At 42.3% G+C, this 26,436-nt stretch overlaps 1 protein-coding gene across 1 annotated transcript in view; it reads left to right on the forward strand.

Annotated features, from left to right (window-relative positions):
- The window catches only part of LOC106007474, a 31,922-nt gene extending 25,889 nt beyond the window's left edge, over positions 1 to 6,033 (forward strand). The window contains exons 5-6 of the mRNA XM_045089229.1: positions 3,045 to 3,139; positions 4,414 to 6,033. Of these exons, the coding sequence (XP_044945164.1) occupies positions 3,045 to 3,139; positions 4,414 to 5,446 (1,128 nt within the window). The 3' untranslated portion in view covers positions 5,447 to 6,033. The remainder of the gene's footprint in view (positions 1 to 3,044; positions 3,140 to 4,413) is intronic.
- Positions 6,034 to 26,436: the final 20,403 nt, after the last annotated feature.

Below are 26,436 nucleotides of genomic sequence, written 5' to 3' on the forward strand. Positions count from 1 at the left end.
TATCGCTTTGTCTCAGAAATGGACATGTCAATAAACTGATAAATAAATCTGAATTTGAATAGTATTTGTCCTGTGACATTGAGGATTATTGATGCTGAGTTTCAGGTACCTTGGGTTCATTATTCTCTTCTCTGTAATGTGTGTATGATTGCTTTAATTATAAGTATCATGCCTTTAAATTTGATAACCTACATAAAATGAATAAATTCTACAATACATAAACCACTGTACTGAAGATAGTCAAAACCTATAGCACCATCAGAATTTTCCAAGACAAGTCAGGTTTGGAAGCCGATTATACCAAATGGTTAGGGCAAAACTAAACACCATCTTATTTAAATTCTTCCAAATCATACAAAATGATGGGAAATGGATCAACCATTAACAGAGTAGCTCTCCTTGATAAAAATGCTAGGTAAGAATGCCCAATAAAAGAGTACTCAAGCAAAGATCACGCACATGGAGACAAATAATCTTTAAAGTAAATTTACAGATATTCAATATAAGCATGAATTAAATGAATAAACAGGGTGACTAAGAAACACAATGACTGTTATCACAGAAGAAAATACTGACAAATGGAAATTACTACATTCACAGAAAAAGAAAATGCGTTTGTAAAAGTAAATATTTTTCTCTACACCTTTGCTTTCAGTGCTACAGACACCAAATGAATGAGGTTTTGGGTTTTTATCCCCCACACCAGCTAGGTATCTACAACTCGATTCTATTCTGACAATATTTACCTGAAATTAGCATCAAATCTCACAAGTTAAGGGCTCATTCCCGTAAGACAATCATATACTTAATCACAAATCTGGGCCCCCCATACTTCTCACTGGCTATAAATCAGGGGTTCCCACAAACCCCTCTTTGGGTTTGAAAATTTTCTAAAATGGCTCACAGAACTCAAGAGAACGATTTAATTACTAGGCTACTAAGTTATTATAAAAACAGAATGAGCCAGTAACACCCAAACGTAAGAAATGCTTAAAGCCTGGTGTGCTTCCATGCCCTCTCTCCAGCGGCACCCCCCCCCCCAGTACCTCCAGGATTTCAGCAAACTGGAAGCTCTCCAAAACACTCTGGTTATGTTGTTGTTGTTTAAGAGAAAGAGGGTGCAGGGGGAAGGGCAGAGGGAGAGAGGGAATCTTAAGTCTGATCCAAGCCCAGCACGGAGTCCAAATGCTGTGATCCATCTCAGGACCCCTAAATCATGGCCTGTACAGAAATCAAGAGTCTGACGCTTAACAGACTGCACCATCCAGGTGTCCCTGGTTAGGATGTTTACTGAGGCTTCATTACATATGCACAATTAAGTAAATCACTGGCCACTGCTGAGTAAGTGAATCTCCAGTCTCTCTCCCCTCCCTGGAGGTCAGGAGGTGGGGCTGAAGTTTCCAACCCTTTAAATATGTAGTTCAGGGGCTCCTGGGTGTCTCAGTGGGTTGAAGCCTCTGCCTTCGGCTCAGGTCATGATCTCAGGGTCCTGGGATATCCTGGGATAGAGCCCTGCATCGGGCTCTCTGCTCAGCGGGGAGCCTGCTTCCTCCTCTCTCTCTCTGCCTGCCTCTCTGCCTGCTTATGATCTCTGTCTGTCAAATAAATAAATAAAATATAAAAAAAATATGCCGTTCATTGCCCTGGCAGGCAGCGCCCATATTTAGTGGCTTTCTAAAACCACCTCATTAACATAACCACCTCATTAACATAAACTCATTAACATAAACCACCTCATTAACATAAACTCAGATATGGCTGAAAGGCACTTGTTCTGAATTATGCAAAAAGCACTCCTGTCACCTTTATTGCTCTTATCACTTAGGAAATTTCAAGAGTTTTGGGTGTTATGTGTCAGGAATGGGGATGAAAGCACAACCCGTATTTCCTATTATAAATCATGATATCACAATTTAATAATATGCAAGAGTAAGGAAAAGGCCTTTGATAAAAACTCATCACGAGTTCAAGTTAAGGAATTTTAGCAAACTTAATTAGAGGTGAATTTCCACTTTGTATAATCTATAGTAAACATACATAAATGGAGAAAGTTCTAAAAATGTCCAATAAAGTACGAAACAAGATATGGATGTTTGGTACCAATTTTACTATCTGAAATTAAACAATTTTCCTGCTTTGACATGTAAAGATGTTAGAAATCATCACTACCATCCTTCCAATAAGAAAAAAAAAAAGCCAAGCAAACCAAAAAGTCAATAATTGTTCTTGACCTATTAAGAGAATTGAAGTTACACGGCAAATCAATGCCCCCCAGACTGAAAGAGACAAGGGAATCACAACTTACTGGGAGCAGAAGCCCCTGGATTCAGGAAGGGGTAGGAAACCTTACACTGTAAACATCCCCTGGCATCAGGGCAAAACCGCAACGAGATACCACCTCACAAGGGGGGAATTGGAAATACTCTGGTGTAAGACACTTGTACTAATAGTGACAGTACAGTGTTATTTGAAACAGGATTTGAATAAGGTGTAAATGTCTAATGAAAGCTCTGGAAGGTCACAGGAAGGAGTGGTCAGATGAGGGGTACCCACATGATTTATCAGGAGGACTCTCAGAGAGTTGAAGTCATTGGTATGAGGCCTTAAGTTAGCAAAGGGGAGGTATCACAATTCCCACAAGAAGTCAATGAAAGACACTGAGAGACGATTAAGGGAGTCCCCACCAAAGTGAACAGATGCCCCCCCTGCCCCCACCCAAGCTACCACCTGCTGTCAGACCTGGGAAGCCCTGAGAATAGCAGCTAAGCTCAGACACCCGGAATTCTTACTAGAGGTTGGGTACGAAATGATACCATTGGTCTCAGGCCAGCACACTCAGCACAGCAGAGGGAGAATCACTGGACTTGCTAAGAGTCACTGAAAGCCCCTTTGTGAGTTCTGAGGGACTCCCCTCTACAATCCAGCACACCACACACTACCCACATTCACTCCCCACCCCAACCACAGGGCCCCGCCCACAGGGCCCCACCCACAGAGTCCCCTGCAGCCCACCCCCACTCTCCAGGATCCTCCTTGGGGCCCAGACTCACAGGAACGGAAGTGGACCTCCCGGCCCTCAAGAACTTCCTCCTGACCCCGCCGTGGGCAGTGAGGCCTTGTCGGACAGCTCCTGCCTAGGGTGAGGCCAGACAGGGGTCCTGCGTACTGTTAGGGGTCGGGGTGTGAGGAGTCCCGGGTTACAGCTGTGGGGACACACCCTCGACAACCCCCAGCCCCTACTCCCCTGGAAAGAGGGGTCCAACAGGCCCTGCCCCGCTCCGCCCCTGCTCTCGGGTCTCAGAGGCCCCAACATGGCGGTTAAGCCCCAGGTCCCTTCACTTACCTCATGGGGTCTTGGGGATTGCAGGCCTTGGCCGGGGACTGCCAGACTCTGGCTCAGCTCAGCACAGGCAGAGACCCCCAGGCCTACTGGTGGGAAGGAGATGGCCTTTGGGGGGAATTCATACCCCAGAACAGAGGCCACATGGAGTCTCCGCCTTGGCCTGGGAGGGTCTGGGCTGGTCTAAAGACTGAGGTGCTGCCTCACTTTGTGCTCCAGAAACTCGGGGAGGTAGGGGCCCAGGTCTGGGGGCTGGCTGCCGGTCAGCAGAGGGAGGATTTCCAGGTCGTGCTGGGACTCAGGGTGAGGACATTCCGGCTCCTAATGAGTCTCCAGCACCTGCTGCCATTAGCGTGAGTGGCCAGAAGCGGGGCAAGGGAGGACCCGGAGTGAGGACCGCGGGAAGCAGGAACAATAGGGCTTGTCCTCTCCTGTCGATCCTTAATAGGCCCAGAAAGGGATGTCATTCTGAGACATCCCATCATTTCTCCCATCAGGTCTCAGGCAGGTTTCAGCTTTAATTCGCAGGGGCAGCCCGCAGTCAGAGGAAGGAAGGGTCCCAGGTCCTACACGGAGTCAGAGTGGGGGTTCTGCGTCATTCTGAGGATCCCAGGAACTCAGGGCAGAGAAGCCCTCCCATCAGTGGTCAGCACTAGGTGCCCCTGACTTCAGTGGTGGGCTGAAGGCTCCCTCCTTCCCTTCTTGAGGGTACCATGGAAGATCCCAGGTCGCCTTCAGAGCAGGGGAGGAGGGTGGGGGCCCAGGTCTTCCCAACACTTAACGGGGGACCCTCCCCTCCACCCCCCACTCCTCAGGCCTACCTGGACACTGGGGTCTTCACTGTCAGGAACACTGACGTCACTCCCGTAGCGCCCAGGCAGGGCTGGCTGGCTGACTGGGGCCCAAGGCTCACACCACCTTCCTCCTCAGGGTCCAGGCTGACCAGGGTAACGGAGCCCTGCGGGGTCCTAGAGCAGTGCCCTGGGGGACCGTGCAGGGGTGTCCATGGGCAAAACCAAGGTGGGATCTCTCTGCTGAAGGGCCCCCCCCACCTCACTGTCCCCCCTCTCCAGGTGTCCTCGCTGCCTCCCAGCCCTGCCCAGTGTCACCATGCCTCGGGGCCAGAAGAGCAAGGTCCGTGCCCGGGAGAAACGCCATCAGGGCCGCGGTGAGGCTCAGGGTGTCCGGGATGCTCCTGATGCTGTAGCAGCAGCAGCAGAGGAGGAGCCCCCCCCTGCTCCCCCGTGCTCCCCGGAAGAGGCGGGTCCATCTTCACCACCACAGGGTGGCTCAGCCCCTGGATTTCCTGGCCCAGGGTCCCCAGGCCTGCCAGGTGACCAGGGTGCAGAGAACCTGGCCGCAACTGCGGCCCCAGCCGCCCCCCTGGCCGCTCCCCGGGCCGCTCCCCAGGCCGCTCCCCGGGTTGCCCTCCGGGCCATCCGCAAAAACCCTCTGATCCGCAAGGTCGGGATGTTGGTGCAGTTCCTGCTGGAGAAGCACAGCTCTGGAGAGCCCATCACACGGGCGGCGCTGCTGAAGATCGTCGGCAGGAAGTACGGCGAGCACTTCCCCGAGATCTTCAGGCTCACCTCCCAGCGCATGGAGCTGGTCTTCGGCCTGGAGGTCCGGGAGGTCGATGCCCGCGGCCAGTCCTACACGCTGGTCAGCAAGCTGGCCCAACCGGGCGAGGGCACCCTGGGCGGCGGCGGCAAGGGGCTGCCCAAGTCCGGCCTCCTGATGGCGCTCCTGGGCGTGATCTTCATGAAGGGCAACCGCGCCAGCGAGGAGGAGGTCTGGGAGTTCCTCAACGTGCTGGGCGTGCAGGAGGGCAGGAGGCACCTGGTCTTCGGTGAGCCGCGCAAGTTCATCACGGAAGACCTGGTGCGCCAGGGCTACCTGGAGTACCGCCCGGTACCCGCCAGCGACCCTCTGCGCCACGAGTTCCTGTGGGGCCCACGGGCCCGCGCGGAGACCAGCAAGATGCAGGTGCTGCAGGCCCTGGCCAAGATCAACGACACCTTGCCCAGCTGCTTCCCTCAGCTATATGAGGAGGCTCTGCTAGAGGAGGAGGAGCGCGTGGTGGGCCGTAGCAGGCGCCGGTTCTAGTCAGGCAGCTGGGGCGGCTGCTTTCCCCTGGGGTGGGAGAGGGCACTTTCCCAGTAGTGCAGACCCCTAGGGATGGGAGGGAACAAAGCATAGGTGTTCTCACAGTTAAGAAAGAATTCAACATTTTAAGTAGTGGGGTTTGAGGTGGATGTAGTTTTAACAAAGCATATCTTCTTTTTGTCACTTCCTCACATGAGTTATTCAAGGTAAAGATAAATAAACAGATATTAGCTGAAGATATTTAGTAGTTTTTCAAAATTTTTAATAGAAATTTTACTTAGCTTCATAGTATAAATATATAAACAACGTGGGCCATATAGTTTTTGCTGTTTAAAAGGTTTTAATGTTCCAGTTTTAGTATTTATGAAACAATTTAAAAATACTCAATAATTTGTTCATGATCCAGACAATACAACACGCCATCAGAACACAATTTACATGGAGATGTGAAGGAATCCAATAGCAAAATAGCTGGGATCACAAAGTGTATGAAAAAGCTTTTAAAATTTAAGATGTTCAATTCTTTATTTCTTTTAGTCTTTTATCCCTAATATTAGAAGTTATCTACCCTGGATTTGTGTGATTTATTAAAGACTGTTGAAGAGCAACTGTATATTCTCTAATATCTACTCGACTAAGAACAAAAAAAATAGGAGGTTGATAACTTGGGGTTTCAAAATAATCATACATATCAATGATTAAAGATCCAATATTTCCCCATAAGAATGCCAAGTGCTTTACAATACAGTGTGTATTCCAACATTCCTACAAGACAGGACTTAGGAGACTCCCTTTTCTGACAAATAACGTGTACATTTCTCACTTTCATAAGGTTTGCAAGTGATAGAGCTAGGGATGGTCACAGGGATGTGAAATCCTTGGAGTAACACAGGGAGGCCCCTTCCAGAAGAGGGTTTTAACAGAAGTCAAGGCAGTAACACTGAGTAACAATAAGAATACTTTTCACAGAAAGAATGAGGCTATATACAGCCCTCTCCCTTGTTGGGCCTGAGAGACCCAGGTGTGGAAACATGATGAATCATACTCGCTTCCTCCCATGGCATCTCCTATAGGGGAGAAACCTCATCAGGTCAGCAGAGGGAGAATTTCTAGATTGTAGCAGGAGTCAAGGTGAGGACCCTTAAGACTGAGGAGACCACCAACCCCATAACAGTGGGGGCTGAGGCACAAGTCCAGATCCTGACCAAGTGAGATCTAAGGGGGTCACCAGCCTCAGAACAGTGCAGTCCCATAGCGCCTCACCCCTTCTACCAGTCTAGAGAGAATATAGACTGGTGGGCGGTGGGGAGCAGATGGGGCTCATGCTTGCTTTAGCCTCTGAAGTCTGGAGTGTGAGCATCTTAATCTGATGTGAAGTTCCTCAGTAGTGTTAGAAAGTTGTACAACCCTTTATATTTTCTATTTACCAGAACGATATAACATGTTATTGGCATAGGGACTGTCATGAAAATGTGAACTAATTCTATGGGAAAATTACTTAGGAATCACGAAAAAGAAAAATTGGACAGTAAATGGTTAAATTCTTGGCGAGGCTCATTTTAGTCTTTAATATGTATCTGCATCTCTACCTGTCTATATATATATATATATATAAGATACATATGTAGATATATAATAAATGATTATATACATATTAAATATATATGTGTATGTATATATATACATACACACACACACACACACACACACACACATACCTGGATTTTCTCTGCTTATTCAGGATTATGGGTGAAATGAAATCATAATACATTAGAAACCCTGCTTACTGTCTAATTACCAAGTATTAATTCACCATCTTCTCTTTGGGAAACTTCATTGTAGTATGGGGGAATAGAAAGAAAAAGAAGACTGAGCCACTGTCCATAGATTTACAAGTCTAGGAGAAGCTGTCATCAAAGGAAGATGGTGAGATATACTCTAAGACCTAAAAGTCAACAAAAAAGAAGCAGTGAGGAAGAGGAGGAACTTCCAGATGAGAGCAGTCAAGTGTAGATTACGTGAGGCCAGGTAGTTTGGAGCTGTGACTCTGGAGGTCTTCAGAGGCAGAATGTGTTGGGCTACGTGAGGCTAAGCGAATTCTAAGCAAAGGACAGACATCAGATTGTGTGTCTGGGAGTGGACAGACTGAAGCCTGGAATGAATTCTTCTTTTTTAAAGATTTTATTCATTTGACAGAGACACAGCAAGAGAAAGAACACAAGCAGGGGGAGCGGGAGAGGGAGAAGCAGGCTTCCCACTGAGCAGAGAGCCCAATGTGGGACTTGATCCCAGGACCCTGGGATCATGACCTGAGCCGAAGGCAGATGCTTAACGACTGAGCCACCCAGGTGCCCCTGGAATGAATTTTTTTTAAAAGATTTTATTTATTTATTTCAGAGAGAGACAGTGAGAGAGAGCATGAGCAAGGAGAAGGTCAGAGGGAGAAGCAGACTCCACATGGAGGTGGGAGCCTGATGCGGGACCCGATCCCAGGACTCCGGGATCATGACCTGAGCCGAAGGCAGTCATCCAACCAACTGAGCCACCCAGGCATCCCCCGTGGAATGAATTCTTAACAGCAACCTTGGGAATGTGGGAAAACCAGAGACACCTCTCCACCTGAAGCAGGAATAGATGGGGTCCTGCACTTTTGTCCCACTGCTGATGAACACAGTGGACAAACTAGGTGTTTCGTGTACATCATATCTAAGAAACTTCTAAGAAACAGGGTTCTACTCTCTTAAAGTATGGTCAAGAAGCCACCAAGTTCACACTCTGCCTTGGATGAGGAAAGCCAGAGCCCACTCCATTGAAATGGCATTGTAATTAGGTTTTCTTGAGTACAATTCTGCAAATTCTAAGTCAGGGACCACTGAGCTGCATCTAACTGGGTAAGACTCATACTGAAATTAAAATTACATACCCCTCGAATAGGGACAATTTTCTTGCCAGGAAACATATTGGCTATTTTGGTGTTTTCTGTCCTGCAGTGCATATTCTCTGACATAGGCTGAATGAAAGCAAACAAACAAAAGTATTACAAAGGTGTGGGTGGTATCACCTGGGACCAAGATGATCTGAGTAAAAGTTGTCATTAATAAGAGACCCAATATTTGCCAATCAGTGTACTAGGTGCTCTATATACATGGATGGATGAAGGCCTTGGCCCTTCACGTCCCACTCTGGAATCTCTTAACGGTGTGGTATTTGAGACTGGCCTCCGAACAAAGACACGGATGAGGGAGCTAAACCAAGTGGTTAATAACCAAAACCTCCCTCGCAATTTGGGGATGAGGAATGACCCGGGATCTCACTATGCAGCAAGCACCTGCTGACGCTGAAATCCTCAGAAGCCCAGAGCACTTCTGTAAGAAGAAAGTGGTTCCTTGGGAGACACGCTGTCTTGGAACAGCAAAGATTAAAATAGTTCAGCACCGTTCTGTTGCCTCTTATCTCAGTCCTTGCCGCAGAGGAATACCTTGGTTTTTTCCTCGCCTACTGGGGCTTCTAAAGTGTCCTGCCCGCCCAGTCATGCTGAGGGTTGCCCAGACTCACGAGTTAAGGTTTTGACTATGCTTTAATAGAAAGAGAACATTCTTTTCCTACTGAGATTCTGGAATCTACTGCAATGGTTAACCCAGAAAGAAGCTTTTATGAGAAGAAGATGTTCCTTCCCTGCTTAAGTTTTATAGGATCCTTTGGATAAACCTGATGTGATCTTGTATTGTGAAGCCCCTGTCACATGGTAGGGTCTTAAGAATGTCGTAGAATTTTAAGGCAGACTTAGCCTTGCCAGAAACGCCACCAGGAGTGGAGGAGATTGTTTTCATACCAAATTCTTTTTTTTCTTTTCAGATTTATTTGAGAGAGAGAGAGAGAAAGCATATGCAAGGGAGGGGGCGAAGGGAGAGGGAGGGAGTCTTAAGCAGACTCCCTGCTGAGTGCAGAGCTAAAGTGGGGCTTGATCCCATGACTCTGAGATCATGACCTGAGCTGAAATCAGGAGTCCAAAGCTTAATCGACTGAGCTACCCAGGAGTCCTGTGTTAGAATTTGTTATAATGCTCTTTTCCTGAGCATCTACTGTGTAAGTTTATGGGAGAGACTAGAGCTACTCATCCATAGGTGTCTTGCCCTCCTCTTTGGCTCACCAGTAGACTATGCTGCCCAGTTCGCTTGTAGTTAGGAAGGGTCATGTGACTACCCATGCCACTGAAATATAAGTGGAAACATTTTTTTTTTTCTCATTTCTGGGCCTATATATTTGACAGAGTGTATTCCACCTCCACACTTTTCTTCTTTTGCTCTATAGCGAGCACTGAAACCCATGTTTAGGTTATGGATAGAGCCTGAATCACTGGGTCACGTAATAGCACAGACCCCACCCCCACCCCCACTTCCAATCCACATCCAGAAATGCGCCTTCATTCGATGAAGCTGTTCAGACTTCACATTGTGTCTGTGGCATCAGCTAGCAGTTGCTTTAATACACACCTCCTCTTTCTGTTGTTAGACTTATTTAAGTATTTTAATTACCAAGATAATGGTGATATATTCTTGCATCAAAATAATTCAATACAGAGAAATCACAACTGCCTACTCTACATCAAGCCTAGTAAATTCTGTAACAGCCTCTGTGGTGAATAAAATTAGCCCATGACAGGTATTATCTTAAAAATAATTCTATACTTTTTTTTTTCCTATCAGGACTCCTTTATTTTACAACTGGGAGTTTGTACCTTTTGACTACATTCACCCATTTTACCCACCTTACTTTCCACCTCTGGCAAAAACCAATCTGTTCTCTGTATTTAAGCATTGGGGATTTTTTTTTTTGGTTGCTGGTGGTGTTTTTTAAAGATTCTCACATATAAGTGAGATCATATGGTATTTGTCTTTCTCTGAATTATTTCACTTAGCACAATGCCCTCAAGGTCCATCCATGTTGTTACAAATGTCAGGATTTCTTTCTTTTTAGGAGTATGTAATATTTTATAGGTTATATATGATATATATAATAATATATTTAATTATAATAATTAATATAATTAATATATTTCATATTATGTTGTATATTATATTAATTATTATAATATATTAATATATATTGTATTATATATTAAATATTATAATATTTTATTACATTTATTTTATTTTTTTATTTTATTACATTTTATTTATCCACTCATCCATCAGTGGACACTGAGGTTTCCATGTCTTGGTTACTGAAATAATGCTACAATGAATGTGGGAGTACAGATATAGTTTTGGCTTAGTGTTTTCATTTCCTTTGGAGACACAGATGTGCTATAAAAACTTATTGTGGGGGCGCCTGGGTGGCTCAGTGGGTGAAAGCCTCTGCTTTCGGCTCGGGTCATGATCCCAGGGGTCCTGGGATTGAGCCCCACATTGGGCTCTCTGCTCAGCGGGGAGCCTGCTTCCTCCTCTCTCTCTGCCTGCCTCTCTGCTACTTGTGATCTCTGTCAAATAAATACATAAAGTCTAAAAAAAAAAAAAAACTTATTGTGACTTCAACATACACTAATCTTTTCTTCTGTCATATCTAATCTGTCATTAGTCCAAAAGAGTGTATGTTTTTATCTCAGGCACAGAAGTTAGTACCACAAAGTTCATTTGTGTTTCTTTGTCTTACGTATCTCTGTTTAACATGTTTTATTTTTATTTTTGTTTTTGAAAAAAAATGGAATATAGTTATAACTCTTTTGATGTAATTGTCTACTCATTCTATCAGCTATATCCTTTCTAGATAAATTTTAATCACTTAATTTTTATTCCTGCTAGTGGACATATTCTCCTGCTTCTTTGCATGCTGGGCAATTTTTGATTGGATGCCAAACATCGTGAATTTGGCCTTGTTCACACTTATCAAGCCCTGGTGTGTCAGATACTGTTTTTTCCCCAATACCTATATATTTTTGAGCTTTATTCTATAACTCAGACAAGATTCTTAGAAACACTTTTTTTTTTTCAATTTTTGCTTTAAAGGTTTGTTGGGTGTTGCCAAACTGCATAAATCTAAGACAAAGCCTGCATCATGGCAGAAGCAACTTTCTGAGTACTCTCTTTTATGCTCTGGGCATGATATGGTTTTCCATTCTGACTTGTGCAAGTAGGAAATACCCCATGTGGAGTCTGAAATTCTCTCCCTGTGCACCTCTCTCAGTCTGGGACTTTGCCCTGTGAACTCGAACTTCCTGGTCACCCTCTGACCCTCAGTCTTATCTTCTCAACTCCTAAGCTATGGGTTTCACTTTAACTACCAGTCTCTGACCTATAGATTCAAGGCAACAAGCTGGTGCAATTCTAGGCTCACTTTTTTCTTTTCAGTCTCTCGGGGGTCACTGTCTTTCCTTTCCTGATGGCAAATATATTGGAAATGGTTGTTATATATATTTGGCACTTCTTCCTGTTTTCTTAATTGTTTCTGGCAGGTATCTAGATCCATTTCCTATTGTTCCATCTTCGCCAGAAATATAAGTAATATAATCCAAATTTAAAACCTTAATTTTTGTGATCAACAAATGCCTTCAAACTGTAAGCCATCCAATATTTGAAATACATTAGAATAAAAACTTGGATGGAAAGACTGTGGAACACACACAAGTATGTTTGTGTGTGGATATATGTATGTATGTGTATGTGTATACATATGTACATATATTCACAGACACATTTATGCATAAGAAGCAGAGTATAAACATTCAGGGCAAAATATCAAAAATATTCCTTTCCTCCTTGTGAAAAGGTATATGATTACTTATTTATGATTTCTATATTTTCCAACACTGATAAAATATATATGCATTTCCTTTATGTTTATAAAATTCTATAAATATTCAAAATGATTTACATACCTTGCAGAGAAACTGAACCTATAGGATGTTTGTTTGTATATATATATATACACACACACATACATACATCTCTGTGTATCTATGTATCTATCAATCATTCTAGAGAGATTTATTGTAGGTAATTGACTCACATGATTATGGAGGCTGATAACTTCCAAGATCTGCAGGATGAGGTGACAAGCTGGATGCCCAGGACAGCTGCAGGTTTAGTTCCACTATGAAGCCCAGCAGACTTGAAACTCCAGTATTTCGAGTCTAAAGATAGGGGGAAAAATGTCCAATCTCAAAGGCAATCAGGTGGGAAGAAATCTCTCTTAGACCTTGTTCAATTCAGGCCTTCAAGTGATTATAAGAGGAGTACCCACATTAGGGAGGACAACCTATGCATTTAAATGTTAATCTTATACAAAAACACCCTCACAGAAGCACCCAGAATCCTGTTTGATCATGGCACCCCATGGCCCAGTTAAACTGACACATAAATCTAAAATATCCTGACACTAAAATTAAACACACATTCTCAAAATTTACCTTTTAATAATTAGGAAAAAAATTTTTAAATCTATGGATTGGGCTATATGCATTCAACCAACTTAAAGGACTCCATCTAGAAAGTTTTAAGTTATATTTTAAAAGCAGAAATATATACATATGCATATACCTACATATAACTTACACAAATCTTCTCTGACATGATTGGATTCATTCACTATATTCAATATTTATATGAATTGCTGCTAGGCAACTAATCATGGCAACAACATAAAACACTGATCGCTTTTATTATATATAACAAACATATTTCTATGTTTATTACCCGAGCTCATATAAAGACTGTGCTCTTTATTTTTTTAATTTAATTTTTTTTCAGTGTTCCAAAATTCATTGTTTATGCACCACAACCAGTGCTCCATGCAATACATGCCCTCCTTAATACCCACCACTGGGCTCACCTAGCCCCCCCCATAAAACCTCCTCCCCTCTAAAACCCTGTTTGTTTCTCAGAGTCCACAGTCTCTCATGGTTCCTCTCCCACTCTGATTTCCCCCAACTCACTTCTCCCAATGTCCGCTGTATTATTCCTTATGCTCCACAAGTAAGTGAAACCATATGATAATTGACTCTCTCCGATTGAGTTACTTCACTCAGCATAATCTCTTCCAGTCCCATCCATGTTGATACAAAAGTTGGGTATTCATCCTTTCTGATGGAGGCATAATATTCCATTGTATATATGGACCATATCTTCTTTATCCATTTGTCTGTTGAAGGGCATCTTGGTTCTTTCTACAGTTTGGTGACAGTGGCCATTGCTGCTATGAACATTGGGGTACATACATACATTGGGGCCCTTCTTTTCACTACATCTGTATCTTTGGGGTAAATACCCAGTGTGCAATTTCAGGGCCATAGGATAGCTCTATTTTTAATTTCTTAAGGAATCTCCATGCTGTTTTCCAAATTGGCTGCACCAACTTGCATTCCCACCAAGACTGTAAGAGGGTTCCCTTTTCTCCGCATCCTCTCCAACACACGTTGTTTACCGTCTTGTTGATTTTGGCCATTCTAACTGGTGTAAGGTGGTATCTCAATGTGGTTTTGATTTGAATCTCCCTGACGGCTAATGATGCTGAACATTTTTTCATGTATCTGTTGGCCATTTGTATGTCTTCTTTGGAGAAGTGTCTGTTCATGTCTTCTGCCATTTTTTGATGTGATTATCTGTTTTGTGTGTGTTGAGTCTGAGGAGTTCTTTATAGATCTTGGATATCAGCCCTTTGTCTGTAATGTCACTTGCCAATATCTTCTCCCATTCCATGGGTTGCCTCTTTGTTTTTTTTTTTTTTTTTTTTTTTTTTTTTTTTGACTGTTTCCTTTGCTGTGCAGAAGCTTTTGACCTTGATAAAGTCCCAAAAGTTCATTTTCACTTTTGTCTCTTTAATAAATGGTGCTGGGAAAACTAGACAGCTATATACAGAAGAATGAAACTCGACCATTCTCTTACACCATACACAAAGATAAACTCGAAATGGATAAAAGACCTCAACGTGAGGCAGGAATCTATCAAAATCCTAGAGGAGAACATAGACCTCTTCGAAAACGGCCACAGCAACTTCTTTCAAGACATGTCTCCAAAGGCAAAGGAAACAAATGCAAAACTGTGCAATTTAAAATATGTAATATTTTCACTGCTGCCATTAATTTCAAGTAGTAACTGAAAACGTATTTCTTTTTTTACTTATTTTCATGAGGATGATGTCAGATAAAGCAGATTTTCCCTCACAAACTATTATTTAACACATCTCCTAAGTTAACATGTGAGTATCTCTCACAAAGTAAAAACCATGGAAACAGAACTGGGATCCATGATTTACTTAATTCTCCTCTCCTACTGTCAATGCTGCTAACCTCTCCATTGTTAGTTACACATCACATACTTATTTTCTGGTGTCGAAATTCTTCTATTACAAAGTTTGCATTTATAAATTGTCCTGATAACAAAGGCACTAATGATTTTGTTCACATTGATATAAATTTCTATTATTTCATGCCCAAGTAATTTTCTCCCTGTGGTATCACCTGCTCCGTTAGTTTATTTTCCTTTATTAAAGAATTCTATTTTCTCTTCTCCAGTGAGCATGTTTTATTTCTTTGTGTTTGAACCATGGCCTTCTTTTCAGAACTCATCAATTCTCAAGTTTTACCACATGCTTTTGATCTGAAGGTGATTCCGCAGATTCGCCATCACACAGGGCATATACATATTAGTTGGCAGTACAATTCTTAAACTACTTTACTTTTTCTCTTTAAAAGTTTGCCCGTATTCTCTAAAAAAGGTGAAAAAGAATGAATAGACATCAGTATTTTCCCTGATACCATTTTATAGTTAGAGCAGCACCTGAATATCGCAAATGGAAACTCGCCCTTCTTTTTCCAATTTATCACCTTGCTTCTTTAGCATGCCTTTGCTGCAGAGCTAAATGATCTGCTGCTGCATTCTTGCTTTTAAGTAGTTATACATTCCTACCAGATCATAAAGCAGTTGCTGTTATTTTTTAAAAAAGATTTACTATTTGGGGGGGGAGACAGAGGGGGCCGGGCTGAGTGTGGAGCCAAACATGGGGGTACATTTCACGATCCTGAGATCATGACCCTGAGATCACAACCCAAGTCAAAACCAAGAGTCGGGCGCTTAACTGACTGTGCCTTCCAGAGTCCTAGCAGCTGTTATTATTTTACATGATTATAACATATGCTATCATTTTTGCCCTCTCTGCGACTTGTGTGTTCCATATTCCTTTCTGAACATGGGCATATATATGTCTGCTGTATTGAAAACCCACTTTGCTCAATATTCTGTTTTGTCAAACTGGCATTAGATATTCAGATTCCATGTCTCTGAACACCCAACTCTCAATGAGCAAGTTTCTTAACACCTCTGTATTTTACTCAGATTTGAACATCAAGGTAGGACAATCCTCTTACCATCTAACACTGCATCGCATCTTTTATATCTATAGTCTTTGAAAAATGTTTCTGTGTCATTTTCTTACACACTTTCACTTTCCTTCATAACATGGCTTGATTTACTCATCAATATAATTCAGTCCCTTGAGTCTCAGAAACAATTTAAGGATATTTACAGTAAAAAGACTTTACAATAAAATAATATAATAATTTAAAATTTGAATGATTAAAGATAGCTTTTTAAAAAAATTAGAGTAGAAATGCTATGTTGAATTCAATGAAGACCTAATACACAAAATATCTGATGTAGATCCCTGTTTGGGAACAAAGTTTGGTCCTGTCCTTTCTAACATCCAACGTGAAAAGGAGATCAAAATACAGTAAGTAATTGATAAGGCCCATAAAACAAAAACAAAAGCCTTTATCTGACATAGCTCTTTTTCACACTACCAAAAGTGAAGGACAGAGAAAGAGAAAAAGAGAGAGATCCACTTGCCTTCTGTCCTTCAATGTCTGAGGAGGAAAGAGCGTAGGTGGCTCACCCTGCTCTTACCTCCTCCTTCCCGCGAATGTGGCATCTGTCACAGCAATAACATTGTCGCACAGGATTATTAAGTAAATGCAATCTAATTCAGATGGTAAAGTTTGAACACGCACTGATCTGACAGGGGGTAGAATTCCTGTTTATTTATTTATTTAATTTTTTATTTTTTATAAACATATATTTTTATCCCCAGGGATACAGGTCTTTGAATCACCAGGTTTACACACTTCTCAGCACTCACCAAAGCACATATCCTCCCCAATGTCCATAATCCCACCCCCTTCTCCCAACCCCCTCCCCCCAGCAACCCTCAGTTTGTTTTGTGAGATTAAGAGTCACTTATGGTTTGTCTCCCTCCCAATCCCATCTTGGTTTTATTTTTTTTAACCCCACATGTATTGATTCATGTAACAATAACCATAATCAGGATACAGAACTGTTTTCTCACCATATAAAATGTCTCCAGCACTCCCTACCTGAAGTCTCACCTTTCCCCCAAATCTTAAACCTTGACAACCATGGATCTGTTTCCATTTCCTATAATTTGGTCATTTTGAAAATGTTATAGAAGTGGGATTTTATGGTATGTAAATTTTACACTCAGGCCAGCTTTTCTGCTCAGCAAATAATCTCAAGATCCACCCAGAATGTTTCTATCATCAATTTCCCCTTCTCTTGGGCTCGCTTCGGCAGCACATATACTAAAATTTCCCCATCTCTCTCTGTTTTTTTTTTTTTTTTGACAGAGAGAGAGATCATAGGTAGGCAGAGAGGCAGTCAGAGAGAAGAGGAAGCAGCAGGCTCCCCGCTTAGCAGAGAGCCCGATGAGGGGCTCGATCCCAAGACCCTGGGATCATGACCTGAGCCAAAGGCAGAGGCTTTAACCCACTGAGCCACCCAGGTGCCCCTCTCCTTCTCTTTTTAATGCTGAGGAGTAGTCCATTGTATTGATGTACCTGAGCCTTTTATACATTCTCCAGTTGAAGGACAGTTGGGTACTTAAGTTCTCTTAAATTCCAGACTGCTACAAAAAAAGCTGCTATATGCATTTGTTCGTGACGTTTTAGCTGCTGCTTGATCATATGGTAGGTGCGTGTTTAACTACACAAACCTGGCAAATTGATTTTAAGAGATCCTGGACCATTTTCCTTTCTCACCATCCGTGTATGAGCAATCCAACTGCTTGAAATCCTCACTAATACTCGGTATTTTGAGTAATTTCTATGTCAGCTAGTACAGCAGGTGGACAGTTGCATGTCATCACTGCATGAATTCACAGTTCCTTAATGGACCTTCATGCAGAACATAATTGCATCTGCCTCTTTTCCATTCATAGATCCTCTTCTGTGAGATGTGTTCAAGTTCTATGCATCTTTTCTAACTGTACTCTTTTTTCCTTATTGTTGTTCAGCATATTTTTTCTTATTTCGTTTGGATCCAAGTGTTTTGTCACACATGTGAGTTGCAAACATATGCAAATCTTCCCGTCTATGGTCTTTATTCTCTGTCTTTCACAGTGTGTCTTGTAAAGCAAAAGGTTTTAGTTTTGAGGAAGTACAACTGATCAGTGCTTTCGTTATGGATCAAAAGTTAGGTCCAAAAATGCTTCACAGTGGAGGGAAGGCGGAAGCCATACACAGCTGTACTGGCTCTGGAGCCTGCTGTGAAAGGTAGATGGTGAGATCCCAGAAGGAAAAGGTCTTAAAGTTCTGCTCTTTTTTCTTCCCAGGGAGCCTTGGAAGACTGACTTTCTACTGCTACACTGTAGGAATCAGAAGAAGCACTTCAGCCTACACAGAAGGAAGTTGTGGCATGGTGACTCCAGAGAATATAAAAACACCTAAAAACTATAGGTAAGTACTAGAATTTTTAATTATCATTTTAATAAACTATGAAGAATGGATGAAAAATAGAATAGTTATTATCATAGCAAATCACATGGTAAGACAAAGTAATTCATGGAATTTTTGAGATGATGCCTACATATATATGAACATGAAGTCACTAACACACACAGTTGGTAGATGTTCTTACTATTCCATATATATCTTACTATAATTGAGGGCCAAAGGCACTGTGGCGGACATTGTGATGTTATGTAATATCAAAAGACTGGGAGCTCACAAAACATCCGGTTCAGCACCTTATCTTTAGAAAATAAGTATTTTTTTTGAAGAGGATACATAAAGTCTGGCTGGTGAAGAGAAAGAACGGATAAGTCTGTTTATTATCTGACAGCCAGCTAGGGCGTGAATGTTTGTGTCCCCTCCAAAATTTATACATTGAAACCTAGCGTCATTAGGCCTTGAGGGAGGAGCTCTAGTGAAAAGTCACCTGAGGGATCCCTCACCCCTTCTACCATGTGAGGACACAGTGGGAAGTCAGCAGTCTGCCGCCTAGAAGAGAGCCTTCACCAAAGCTACCACACTGGCATCCTGATCTGAGACTTCCAGCCTCTAGAACAAGAGAAATTTCTGTTGTTTACAACTGCCTAGTCTAGTATGTTGTTACCAGCCCAAATGGACCAAGACACGACACTTCACCTGTCTTGTGCACTATGCCTTTTGCTGCAGATTCTTTTTCTTTTTTTTTTTTCTTTCTTTCTTTTTTTTTTTTTTTTAAGATTTTATTTGACAGAGATCACAAGCAGGCAGAAAGGCAGGTGGGGGGTGGGGGGAAGCAGGCTCCCCGCTGAGCAGAGAGCCCCATGTGGGGCTCGATCCCAGGACCCTGAGATCATGACCTGAGCTGAAGGCAGAGGCTTTAACCCACTGAGCCGCCCAGGCACCCCTTGCTGCAGGTTCTTCTTCTCACATCTGGCCTGAGCAAAATCTCAGAGCTTGGAGGGAGGTGACATTGCTAGAGAGTCTTACCAAGGGGCAACGGTCACATAGGAGGACCTGCCTGGGGGAGGACTGAAGTGACCACAAACTGCAGAACAGAAGCATACCCACATCCTTGCCTCTGCTTTCAGATCTGAGAGGAGCCAAGCAGCTGTACTCAGCCTTGGATGAGTGGTAGCCAGGATTTAGAAGGATGTCAGGTCACTGCAGCAACAGCAGAAGCATCCTTCATTTCCTCCTCTCCTCTTTTCTGGTGTTCCCCAGACGCTGCCTGCCACTAGGACACAAAGCATTCTCCAGGCCTCTCAGATTCCCCCATCCACCACCCAGGGCACTGCAGATTCGTCATGCAGCAGAAATGAGGAAGATGCCAAAAGCCAAGAGGATGAAAATCCAAGCACTTCACAAGCCCCACCTGGCACAGAGAACTCATGCAGAGACCCTTTAACCAAGAAGGCAGCTTAGTTGATGCAGTTTCTTTTGCTCATATAGATGATAAAGCAGCCCATTACAAAAGCACACGTACGAAAAAAGGTCAACAAAATGTGTAAGGACCATTTTCTTATGATCCCGTGGAAAGCCTCTAACATGTGGAGCTGGTCTTTGCCCTTGACTTGAAGGATTCTGACACAACTAAACATTGTCCTCGTTAGCAAAACGGATTCACCTACCATGGAAACTAGAGTGCTGCCAGTGGTTGCAAAAGACTGGTCTCCTGATGACCTTCCTGAGCATGACCTTTGTGAAGGGCAGTTGTACCACTGAAGAGAGAATCTGCGAATTCCTGAATATGACGTAGATATATGCTGGGAGAAAGCCCTTCATCCATGGAGAGGCCAGAAACTCATTACCAGAGATTTGGTAAAGGAAGGGTACTTAGAGTATCAAGTGAGCTCTTGATAGTGATCCTACATGCTATAAACTCCTGTGGGGTCCAAGAGCTCAAAGGAACCAACAGGATGAAAGTCCTGAAATTTCTGACCAAGGTCAATGATATGGCCCCATTTCTGCCTATGCCAGTATGAAACCTTGGTGAGATAAGCAAGGGAGAGCCTGAGCCAGAGCTGCTGATGTTACGGCTATGGCTCAGATACAGTCTGGGGTCACATCCAGCAGCTTCATTAGCCCTAGTAAGGTCTTAGGCCAGTTCTTCACTTTCTGGTTGAATAGGTCCATCAACCATATAAGTAGTGAGGGGCTGCTGCTGGGCGGGTGGGAACACATTACACACCATCATCATATTTGCTTTACCAGGTAACTTGGGAGATTTTTCTTCCTACTTTCCACCCTTCCTTCCTTCATTTCATTCTTTCCACTTAGTTTCTAAATGTTGTTCCTTTAAATAGAAAATTTAAACAGCTTCGGAACGTAAGCTTATGAATCACCACTTTGATTATACGTTATTGTTTTGCATCAAGTTTAGGAGTAGAAGCTATGTGGTTTCGTAAAACCAACTGGGAAAATTTCCATCTTATTTTGTGATCTAAAACAGAATAATGTGGCAATTGAGTAATTGCTTCTTTGGAAATATGAATGGATTCAACAGTAAAATTGTTGTGCTTAAGAAATAGCGAGGAAGTGAAAAACAAAGGCTCAACTCTTGAATTCCCTAAACGTTCAGTTTGTTGCTCTGAAAAATTTGAACACCCACAGATCTACTTAGCTTACTCAAGAATGCAGGAGAAATTCAATTTTAATAAATTAGATACTGTGTTCATTGGCTCATTCATTCCCTAAGCATTAACTGAAGATCTGCTTTTGGGAAAACACCACTCTATTTCTGGGGATGTTTGGATTTCTATTATCGGAGCAGGTGGATGTTGGTGGGGTATTATGGTAGTTCAGAGGGATAATATAAAAGAAGAAAACAGGAGGTGGGAATCTAAGCAAGAGCAATTTACTTTAAACATCCTGAGACAAGTCTGTTCAGGGTTTCGATAACTGCAATTCTTCTGAGGTTCTGGACTTCAAGTTCTGCCCTGTGGTCTGAGAGGTAAGGCTGTGGGAGTGGTGAACTGGTGCCAAAACCTCACATGATGTGTCTCAGAGTTGAGAGGCTAAAGCCCGCAATGCAAAGTAGCTCTCACAGTTATACATGGATCCTGAATAAGCTCGGGAGAATGTTTCTATTGGAGTAGGCAAGGTATGTGTTATGGGTACCTGACCCACTACATGTGATAACCATTTGCAAAGTATTTCTCTATAGTCTCCACTGCAAACACAGTCTGCCTTAAATTTAAAAAGGAAGGATAACATGTTTCATAGATCCACACATAAAGATGTAATGTGGCCAGGGGGTATCCTTAATTAACAAGTACACCTAGAAATCTAATCATTGGTGGGTGGACCTCATTTAAATGATAATATTTGAATTTTGAGGTGTTGTTGTACTTGGATCAGGCTTTTAAGGATATTAGATGGGAGAGATATATTTTGTATCAGGTAGGGACATGAGACAATGGGGCCTAGAGGATAGAGTGTGGCATAAAGAACTGTACTGGGGCCCATGATTCCCCACCTCCCAATGGCCATACCTTTGCATACTTGTACCTTCAAGTGTAGCGCTTATGGTTGGACTGACAAAAGTGTTGGGATGTCACTCCAATAATTACATGACATGACATGACATGTTAAAGGTAAGACAACACTCCTCTGATAACAGACACTATGTAAGACACCATATTGCTGTCAGATTTGATCTTACTATCTTGCTTATTTTTGAAGAGGAAATCTGCTGTATTTTAAATGGCCTATGGAGCCGGCAAAGTGAAATTGCAGGCTAGGTTTAGGTACTGAGGTTAGTCCCTAAACAACAGTCAGCAAGGAAAATACCTTCTAAGTCCTAGAGACAAAAGGAAATTAACTCTGGCAAACAAAATGAGTTTGAGAGTGGATTTTCCTTGGTCACTTCCAGTTTCCAGTCTAACAAGTAAGGAACGTACCTTGTCACTCCCATTCTCCCAACAAGAAAACATTTGAACCAACTGCGAACTGGCGATTCTTCTATCCATCAGAGAACTGAGGTCACAACGCTAACTGCTGCCCCCCAAAATGAAGAGAGGAACTGGATGAATAGAAAATCACAGCTCAGGGCGCCTGGGTGGCTCAGTGCGTTAAAGCCTCTGCCTTTGGCTCAGGTCATGATCTCAGGGTCCTGGGATTGAGCCCTGCATCGGGCTCTCTGCTCCGCAGGGAGTCAGCTTCCTCCTCTCTCTCTGCCTGCCTCTCTGCCTACTTGTGGTTTCTGTCTGTCAAATAAATAAAATCTTAAAAAAAAAAAAAATCACAGCTCACTGGATCATAAGTCCAAGAGCAGAAACCAGGGCTGGAGCTGGCACCAGGATTGGAAAACTTAAAGTGTATTTCACAAATTTCTGGAGACTCACTGCAGAGTAGCTTCAAGTTAAAAACTCTAGGCAGGTCTAGTCTAATAGGGACCCCAGCACTTTTCTAAGTTTTACTTCCAGGAGCCCAACCAGGTTCTTACAGCAATAATAAAGGTCAGATATGCCATTGTATTTCTAGAAGGAGAAAGGACAAAGCAGCCAGTTTGAAAAATGCCCAAACTGATCTGTTTTTCATCAGAAGACTTTCCTACAGAGAAACTATTTACCAGAGCCAAACTGAGTAGGGTTTTATTAGAGCCTAAGCCATGTGGAGGAGGGGAAAATGCCAATTCTAGATCCTCTAGCCTTCTAAGAGGAGAAAAGGAAATGCCACAAAATAGGCCCTCTTTACTTACTGCTTTAACTAAGGCGTGAAAAAACTGAGAAGTACTTGTGAAGTCAGAACCGAGGGGCACAGGCTCACTATAAAACCAAGACCTAATCAGATTACAGAACACTCCCCCCCCACCTCATGTCCCATCCATCACTACCACATCAACAGGGCTCCTGTCTAATAACAAAGGATTACAACTGAAGAAGCTGTACATCTTGGGCCTTATTTAAGAAAAACAGAGAACATGAAAAGGACACCAGAGAAAATTTAGTCTCCGACAATTGCAGCTATAGTGAACAATAAGCACTGCCTGACTCCAGGCCAGAGAATCATAAAATCTTTCACCCAGTACATTACATTTCAACGGCAACAACAAACATTATAAAGCATACTAAGAGACAAAAAAACATAGTTTGAGGAGGGAGAGGGCAAGTATGAGATCTAGAATCAGATATGGCAGACATTATGGCATTGTCATAGCAGGAATTTAAAATAACTATGAGTAATGTGCTGTGGGCTATAGTGGAAAAAGGAAAACCAGGCAAGGATAAGTAAGGGGTAATACGGGCAGAGAGATGTAAGATCTAAGAAAGAATCATAAAACAATGCTAGAAATCAAAAACATTGCAAAAGAAATGAAGAAAGCCTCTGACGGGTTCATCAATAGGCTGGACATGGCTGAGGAATGAAATCAATAAATTTGAAAACATGTCCACAGAAATATCCAGATGAAGCATAGAGAGAAAAAAGAATGAGAAAGATGGAAGAAAAGAGCCAAAAATGTGGGACGACATAAGATGTAACATTTGTGGGGGTGCCTGGGTGGCTCAGTGGGTTGAAGCCTCTGCCTTCGGCTCAGGTCATAATCCCAGGGTCCTGGGATCGAGCACCGCATCGGGCTCTCTGCTCTTTGGCTGCTTCTCTGCCTACTTGTGATCTCTATCTGTCAAATAAATAAATAAAATCTTAAAAAAATATATGTTACATTTGTGTAATGGGAATACTAGAAGAAGGAGAAGGAGAACAAGAAAGAGAACAAACATATGAAATAAAGACAACTGAGAATTTTCCAAAATTAACAACAGATCCTAAATCAACAGTCCAAGGAGCTGTAAGAATGCCAAGCAGTATGAGCAACAGAAACTACACCCAGGCTTGGCATATGCAAATTGTGGAAAACCAGCCCAAAGCAGAAATTCTTGAGAAAAAGAGAGACACAAGGGTAAGAATCACATCGGCCTTCTCCTCACAAACAGGCAGGCAAGAAGAGAGTTAAAGTTTGAAAGATTTGAAAAACAGAACCCTACCAACCTAGAATTCTATATTGAGTACAATTCTCCTCTCAAGTGAAGGAGAATAAAAGATGCTCACAGACAAACACAGACCGAGGAAATCTGGTACCAGGAGACCTCCCTTGCAAGAAGTGTTAAGAGAAGTTTTTCAAGGAGAAGAAAAATAATATAGGTTGGAAACTCCCATCTATATAAAGACAAAGGGAATGCCAGAGAAGGAATAAATGAAGGTAAAAATTTTTTTTCCTTTATTTGCTCTAACAGATACTAGTCCAAAAAAGAAGAGACAATCAATTCCGTAATTATACCTTACAAGGAAGTGCGATGAATGACAGCAAGTGTATGAGAAACAGGAGGGAGGGGCTGGCACTACCTGCGAATCTGCGGCCCATCATTAGAAAGTGGACTTGGGTGAGTTCTAAACGCGTATTCCCGAAGTGAGAGCATCCACTAAAAACAAGTAAAAATAATTGCTATGCCAAAGAGGAGAGAGAAAGGAATCATAAAGTGCTCAATTATAGCCAGAGAAGGGAGCAAAAGGGTGAAAGATAAAAAAGAATCAAAGAACAAGAGCGGCAAATAACAGGGACAAAATGTAATGGTAAGTATAAATCCAACTATAGCAAGAATTACTTTAAAAGTCAGTGGTTTGAATACACTACTTGAAAGAATACAAAATCTCAGAGGGGATAAAAAAACAAGACCATATAATACACTGTCTACAAGAAATCCACCTTAAATGTAAAGACACCGATAGATTAAAGAACCCAAAGAGATGGAAAAAGACATACCGCTCTAATACAAATGAAAGGAAAGCTGGACTAGCCGGTTTTCTTTCAGACAAAGCAGAATTCAGATCAAAGAAAGTTATCAGAGAGAACGTGAGGTATTACATAATCACAAAGGGGTCAATTCTCCAAGATAGATTACTGTTTTTAATGGGTATGCACCAAAAAACACAGTGTCGACACACATGAGGGAAACACGGATGAGACAAATACACAATTATAATGAAAAAGACTTCAGCACACCTCTCTAAATTATTGACAAATTAGCCAGAAAATTATTAATGGTATAATTAAACTGGATAGCACCATCAGTGAAGAAGGTCAACATGACATTTTTAGAAAACATAATGACAGGAGAAAACACATTTTTTTTCCAAGTTCACATAGAACATACATCAAGAAGAACCACATTCTGTGCCATAAAACACCGTCTGATTTAAAGAACAGAAAACATACACGCATACTCTAGGGCCACAGTGGAATTCAACTAGAAATAAACAACAGAAAAAATAGCATAAAGATTTCAAATACGTGGAGATTAAACAACATACTTCTACATAAGAAGACGTTTATTACTACATTGCATTTGGAAATTATAAATTAAAAGAAAGATATACCACTACACCCCTGTTGGGATGGCTCAAATCTAAAACTCCGACAAACCCGAACACTGGAAAGGATGCAGAGCAATGGGACCTCTCAGTGCTGGTGGGAAGGCAAAATATATAGCCACGTGGAAAACCATTTTAACAGAACCTTACAGAAGTAAACCTACTCCTACAACCCAGAAAATGTACTCTTTAGTGTGTACTCACATGAGCTGAAACATTATGTTCAGACAAAAACCTGTACACAGAAGTTTACAGCAGCATTATTTATAAATGCCAAAGAATGAATGCAACCAAGATCTCCTTCAACAGCTGAGTAGAGAAACTGTGGTACATCCAGACAATGGAACATAATTCAATTATATAAAAAATGAAGTTTCAAGCTATGAAAAGACCTGGAAGAACACTAAATGCGTACTGCTAATTTAAAGCAGCATATATGAAAAGATTATATACCCTCTCTTTTTTTTTAACTGTTCCTCATTTTCTTTTTAAATTTAATTTTATTTTTTCAGTGTTCCAAGATTCACTGTTTATGCCTCACACCCAGTGCTCCATGCAATCCATGCCCTCCATAATACCCACCACCAGGCTCACCCAACCCCCTACTCCCTTCCCCTCCGAAACTCTCAGTTTGTTTCTCAAAGTCCACAGTCTCTCAAGGTTCCTCTCCCCCTCCCGATTTCCCCCAATTCACTTTCTGATGGAGGCATAATACTCCATAGTGTATATGGACCACATCTTCCTTATCCATTCATCCACTGAAGGGCATCTTGGTTCTTTCCACAGTTTGGCAATTGTGGACATTACTGCTCTGAACATTGGGGTACAGATGGCCCTTCTTTTCACTACA

The sequence above is a fragment of the Mustela putorius genome, unplaced genomic scaffold (genome assembly GCF_011764305.1).
Source record: "Mustela putorius furo isolate JIRA1106 unplaced genomic scaffold, ASM1176430v1.1 tig00003836_pilon_pilon_pilon, whole genome shotgun sequence".
Lineage (NCBI taxonomy): Eukaryota > Metazoa > Chordata > Mammalia > Carnivora > Mustelidae > Mustela > Mustela putorius.